General features: G+C 37.3%; 1 protein-coding gene across 1 annotated transcript; it reads right to left on the minus strand.

Moving 5' to 3' along the window:
- Positions 1–4,830: 4,830 nt before the first annotated feature.
- Positions 4,831–5,763, minus strand: LOC123287686 (putative olfactory receptor 2B8). The gene has a single exon (XM_070516778.1). The coding sequence runs from the start codon at positions 5,761–5,763 to the stop codon at positions 4,831–4,833; it is 933 nt and encodes a 310-aa protein (XP_070372879.1).
- Between the last annotated feature and the right edge of the window lie 1,420 nt (positions 5,764–7,183).

Below are 7,183 nucleotides of genomic sequence, written 5' to 3' on the forward strand. Positions count from 1 at the left end.
CAATAGAGGTCTACCTCAACAAACAAAAATCTGAAATAAGTAATCTTAAACTAAACCTAAAAGAACTAGAAAAAGAAGAACAAAAAAAGCCCAAAGTCAATAGAAGGAGGGAAACAATAAAATTCAGAACAGAAATAAATGAAAAGAAAGGACAATGAAACTGAGAGGTGGTTCTTTGAGAAGATAAAAAAAATTGACAAACCCTTAGCCAGACTCACTAAGAAAAAAAGAGAGAAACTTAGGTGAATAAAATCAGAAATGAAAGAGGAGAAATTGCAATGGACACCACAGAAATGCAAAGGAATATAACATTACGAAAAGCTATATGCCAACAAATTGGATACTCTGGAAGAAATGGATAAATTTTTAGAATCATACAACTTCCCAAAACTGAATCAAGAAGAAACAGAGAATCTGAATAGACCAATCACAAGTAAAGAGATTGAAAATGTAATCAAAAACCTCCCCAAAAATAAAAGTCTAGGACAAGATGATTTCTTGGTGAATTCTACCAAACATTCAAAGAAGATTTAATACTCATCCTTCTCAAACTATTTCAAAATAGGGAAGCATATGGGCATTTCTGAACTCACTCTACAAGTCCACCATTACCCTGTTACCAAAACCAGAAAAGGACAACAGAAAAAAGGAAAAGTATAGGTCAATATTGCTGATGAACATAGATGCAAAAATCCTCAACAAAATATTAGTAAATCGAATACAAAAATTCATTAAAATGATCATACACCATGATCAAGTGAAATTTACTCCACATATGCAAGGATGTTTCAACGTCCACAAATCAACCAATGTGATACACCACATTAACAAAATGAGGAATAAAATTCACATGATCCTTACAATAGATGAAGAGAAAGCATTTGACAAGATCCAACATCTATTTATGATAAAAAAAAAAACCTCTCAATAAAATGGGTATAGAAGGAAAGTACCTCAACATAATAAAAGCCATATATGACAAACCCACAGCCAATATCATACTTAATGGTGAAAACTGAAAGCCCACCCTCTGAGAACAGGAACAAGACAGGGGTGCCCACTCTCAATACTCCTATTCAACATAGTACTGGAGGTTTTGGCCAGAGGAATTAGGCAAGAAAAAGAAATAAAAGGGATGCAAATTGGAAGGAAGAAGTAAACCTTTGACTCTTTGTGGATGACATGTTTCTACGTGTAGGAAACCCTATAGAATCCACCAGAAAACTATTAGAAATAATCAACTACAGCAAAGTTGCAGGGTACAAAATCAACATACAAAAGTTGGTTGCATTTCTACACACTAATACTGAACTTGGAGAAAGAGAAGTCAAGAATACAATCCCATTTACGATCCCAACAAAAAGAATAAAATATCTAGGAATAAATTTAACCAAAGAGGTGAAAGACCTATACACTGGAAACTATGAGACATTATTGTAAGAAATTGAAGAAGATAGAAAGTAATGGAAAGATATCCCATGCTCATTCATTGGAAGAATAAAGATAGTTAAACTGTCCATATTACCTATAGCAATCTATGGGTTCAATGTAATTGCAATCAGAATCCCAATGACATTCTTCATGGAAATAGAACAAAGAATCCTAAAATTTATACGGAAAACCAAATGACCCTGAATAGCCAAAGCAATTCTGAGAAAAAGAACTAAAGCTAGAGGCATCACAGTCCCTGACTTCAAAATATACTACAAAGCTATAGTAATCAAAACGGCATGGTACTGGCACAAGTCTTAGGCATCAGTCTTAGCAGCATCTTTCCGAATACCATGTGTATTCACGCAAGGGAAACAGAAGAAGAAATAAATAAATGGGACTACATCAGACTAAAAAGCTTCTTCAGGGCAAAGGAAACCATGAACAAAATGAAAGGACAACTCAACAACTGGGAGAACATATTTGCAAATCATATGTCCAATAAGGGATTAATTTCCAAAATATAAAATGAACTCATATAACTCAACAAGAAAAAAGCAAACAACTCAATCAAAAAGTGGACACAGCATATGAACAGACATTTTTCCAAAGAAGACATACATATGGCCAACAGGCACGTGAAAAGATGTTCAACATCACTAATTATTAGGGAACTGCAAATCAAACCTACAGAAATATTACCTTATAACGGTCAGAATGGCTGTAATTAACAAGACAAAGAAAAACAAATGTTGGAGAAGATGTGGAGAAAAGAGCACCCTCATGGTGAGATTGAAAACTGGTGCAGCCACTGTGCAAAATGGTATGGAGATTTCTCACAAGATTAAAAATAGAAATATCATATGATCCAGCTATCCCATTACTGGGTATTTATCCAAAGAACTTGAAATCAACTATTCAAAGATATTTATGCACCTCTATTGCAGCATTATTCACAATAGCCAAAATGTGGAAGCAACTCAAGTGCCCTTCAACTGATGAATGGATAAAGAAGATGTGATATATATCACATATCACATATCACACGTATATACGTATATACAATGGAATACTACTTAGCCATAAAAAGACAAAATTGTCCCATTTACAACAGCATAAGTGGACCTTGAGGATATGATGTTAAGCCAAATAAGCCAGACAGAGAAAGACAAACACCACATGATTTCACTTATATGTGGAAAATGAACAAACAGATGGATAAAGAGAACAGATTAGTGGTTACCAGAGAGGAAGGGGGTTCAGTGGTGGGTGAAAGGGGTAAAGGATCACATATGTATGGTGATGGATAAAAACTAGACTATTGATGTTGAACCTGAAGCAATCTCTCTCTCTTTTTTTTAAGGTTGGCCCTGAGCTAACATCTGTTGCCAATCTTTTTTCTTTCTTCTTTTCCCCAAAGCCCCCCCCATACCTAGTTGTATATTCTAGTTTTAGGTCCTTCTAGTTGTGCTGTGTGGGACTCTGCCTCAGCATGGCTTAATGGGCAGTGCTGGGTCTGCACCCAGGATCCAAACCAGCGAAACCCTTGGCTGCCCAAGCAGGGTTTGTGAACTTAACCACTCAGCCATGAGGCCAGATGCTGATGCAGTCTTTACAGAAACTGATATATAATAACATACACCTGAAATTTACACAATGTTGTAAATGAGTATGACCTTGAACAAATAGTTAAAAAAATCATATCTTCTCTGTTATATCCAGAATACAATCAGAAAGCACTCAATTTATTCAACACAAGCAGAGACAAAATCATTATGGAACTCAACAATTCACTAATCAATTTTATTTTAAGTAAACAGAATAAATCCTTGCTGTTCTATACTTTAATTAGCATAATAATAAATGAACAAAGCTTCAAACTTGTCATAGTTTAATAAGAGACATTTAAGAAGAAAATTATTAAACTAACTGCACATTGAGTTTACCAATTATTTGATTCTATTTTTTACTTTATTTTATAAATCCCCTTCAATATCTGCTATTTTACTAGTATGCCATGAAATATTAATTAAATATCTTGAAATCTCTGTTGAATGAAAATATTTTTAGGTTTCTACTAAACTGTGGATTTTTGTAGACTACATACATACAAATACACACAGATATACAAACACACACACACACTAAACATCTTTTTCAGTCAAAATATAGTTAATTCACAGCAATACAATACTCAGTAGTAAAATTTTCTTTTGAAAATTATCAGTGTTTTTACCTTAAGAACTGGCCACTAGGTATCTATGTGGAATGAATAAGCGATCAGACACTCACTGTACAAATTATCTTTGATTGAGATCTTCAAAAGAGAATTAGGATTCATTCTAATTGGCTAAATATTACTAATATCAAAACCACTTTGGAATCTACTAGTTCAGTTCAATGGAGAGAAGTAACTGAGATCACAATATAAACCCAAACTTTGTGTGAAAGGAGCAAAAAATAATGTGGTTATTTAGTGTCATACTATTCTATTAATTTTCAGCTTCTTTAAACCTTTTTAAAAGTAAATGATATTGAAGTACAATATATGTACAAAAAGTGCAAGTACCTTAAGTGGAAAGTTTGATGAATTTTCACAAATTGTATACCTTATGTAACCAGCATCCATGTCAAGAATCAGAACGTAAGCAGAAGCCCAGAAGCCCCCTCCCTCTATTTCTCCTTCTAATCATTACTCCCTAGAGGAACCACTATTCTTTTTTTGGTTGCTGTTGAAGAAGATTGGCTCTGAGCTAACATCTGTTGCCAATCTTCCTGTTTTTGTTTGAGGAAGATTGTCACTGAGCTAATATCTGTGCCAGTCTCACTCTATTTTGTACGTGGGATGCCACCACAGCATGGCTTGACAAGTGGTGTGCCTGGGATCCAAACCTGTGAATCCCCTGAGCCGCCCAGGCAGAGCACACGAACTTAACCACTATGCCGCTGGGCCGGCCCCAAGGAATCACTATTCTGACTTCCAGCATCACAGATTCATTTTGTCTGGTTTTGTGTCTTATGTAAACGGAATCATACAGTATGAACTATTTTGTGTCTGGCTTCTTTCACTCAACATTATGTTTATGAAAATCACTCATGTTGTATGTACTTAAAATTTGTTTACTCTCATTATTGTATAGTATTCCAATACACAGAAGACCACAGTTTGCTTTTAGCTATCTTATATAACTTATTTTCTCCTCACTGGATGGTTGGCTCCATGGGGCCAGGGATCTCTGTTTCCATCACTGATATATCCCAGATACCTAGAATAGCATCTTGTACACAGCAGGTGCTTTGCAAGAATTTGTTGAATTAAGATATGACTAGATTTTAGTAACTCAGAAGTCTTCCAGTGCACAAGTGCTTGGGCCTGCACGCCCTGTATTAGCTCTCTCTCTAGTCTCTGGTTCTCCTCACTAGTCTCCTTAGCGCCCCTTTGACTTCCTTGTTCCTCAAAGTGTAAATCAGGGGATTCAGCAAGGGAGTCACCAGAGTATAGAAGAGGGCAATGCTTTTGTTCACATCCTGCGAATAACTGGAGGGAGGCTGGAGATACATGGAGATGAGTGTGCCAAAGAAAATGATCACTACCATTAGGTGAGAGCCACAGGTTCCAAAAGCCTTCCACCTTCCATGGGCTGATTTTATCTTCAGGACTGCACGGGGAATGTGACCATAGGATACTAAGATTAATGACAGGGGCACCACCAAGAAGAAGACACTGACAGCAAAGAGTTCAGCCTCATTGATGGAGGTGTTGGTGCAGGCCAGTTTTAGCATCACTGGAACTTCACAGAAGAAGTGGTCTACTCGGTTTTTACCACAGAGGGGAAGAGTCATGGTCAATGCCGTCTGTACTACAGAATTGCCAAACCCTGTAAGCCAAGCAGTCACAACAAGCTGCAAGCCAAGCTGGGGATGCATGATCACCATGTAGTGGAGTGGGCGGCACACAGCCGCATAGCGGTCATAGGCCATGACAGACAGGAGGACACACTCCACTCCCCCGAGTCCCAAGGCAATGAAGAGCTGGGTCACACAGCCACCATAGGTGATGGTCTTGTCCTTCCCCTTAAAGTTGGCCAGTGTCTGAGGGACAGTGCAAGTAGTCAAACAAAGATCCATGAAAGAGAGGTTGGAGAGGAAGAAATACATAGGGGTATGGAGGCGAGGATCCAAAACTGACAAAAGGATAATTGTGCCATTACCTAGAAAGCTCAAAAAGTAGATGATCAGGATGGCCACAAAGAGAGCCGTTTCTAGCTGAGGTCTGTTGGAGAATCCCAGGAGAATGAATCCAGAGAAGGTGCTGTCATTAGCTCTTTCCATTGCACTCTGCCAGTTGGAATTAAGAGGACTCTATGCTTTTACTTTCCATGTTTAATCCACCTCTTTTTTCCTAGAGTGGGTAAATAAAGTTTGGTTGGGAGCTTGAAGCATTTTCACAACACTTCCTGGTTGGCAAGAAAGGGAGTGATAAATAGGTACTGTATATGAGTATCTTCTATGCTTCAGGCACTGGCCTAAACTTCCTATGCATTTTCTCAAAACAACTCTATGAGCTTGGCATTATCATGATCTCCACTGAATAGAAGAAGGAACTGAGTCTTAAAGAGGTTCAGTAATTTTCCCAGAGTGACTCATCTAATGAATGGCAGAGGGGCTGGCTCAGCGGTTAAGAGTGCAAGTTCAGCTTCGGCGGCCTGGGGTTTGCCGGTTTGGATCCGGGTGCCGACATGGCACCACTTGGCAAGCCATGCTGTGACAGGAGTCCCACATATAAAGTAGAGGAAGTTGGGCACGGATGTGAGCTCAGGGCCAGTCTTCCTCAGCAAAAAGAGGAGGATTGGCAGTAGATGTTAACTCAGGGCTAATCTTCCTCAAAAAAAAAAATATATATATATATAGCAGAGGCAGGATTAAAACTGACGCCACGACATGAGTTCTTTACTGCTAGGGACACTGCCTTTTTATAATTGCATGAACTCTAAAGATAATCCAAGTTTCTCAAAAAATTAAATCTAATTGTCTTGAATATTTTGCAAATATGTGCTCCCCAGTCCCTCTAGTTTTGTTTTCCATGAAGAATTGAAATATTTCAGACTGCCTTTCTTCTGTTTTGTGTAGAGAAAAAATATATTATCTGAAGTTTCATAAACCATAAAATTTACCATCACCAATTTTATTCAAAGAGAATAATACGTGTTAATGCCTACACCAAAGGAACCTTTGGTTACGGAGCCTGAAATCATGTTTAAAGGTTGGAAATGATTTAAGAATTCATTGTGTCCAAAATCTCATGTTTTGGAGGACTAATCCTGAAGAATCACCATTGATACCACTTTCAGCAAAAACTCAGGGAACGAACAACACAATGTTTACTCTTTCCTTTTCTTTTACTTTGTAATTCTCTTTTTAAATTCTTCAATGTGGTAGAGTAATTTATTTTTTTCCACCTTTCACTCTGCTCTTCCTATAAATACCAAATCATTCCTTTTTTTATTAAAATCAGCAGGCATTTTCTTGGAAATAAACTTCTCTCTCACACACAAACACACGCACATACACACCCTCCATGATGCAAGTTTAGTAGTAAATAATACGTAAGGAAGAGAAATATTTCATAATATCACAACAGCCTAGAAAAGAGTCTGGTATATGGTAGATTCACAAAAGATATGTTGAATAAATGAAGATATGGTAGAAGTTTAAAATCTGTAATAGGTTATAGAAAGTGAATTTAAGGGTT

This window comes from Equus asinus, chromosome 8, assembly GCF_041296235.1.
Source record: "Equus asinus isolate D_3611 breed Donkey chromosome 8, EquAss-T2T_v2, whole genome shotgun sequence".
Classification (NCBI taxonomy): domain Eukaryota; kingdom Metazoa; phylum Chordata; class Mammalia; order Perissodactyla; family Equidae; genus Equus; species Equus asinus.

What these genes read in the sequence shown, in the direction of transcription:
- LOC123287686 (XM_070516778.1), bottom strand. Translation starts at nt 5,763, where the DNA reads ATGGAAAGAGCTAATGACAGCACCTTCTCTGGATTCATTCTCCTGGGA.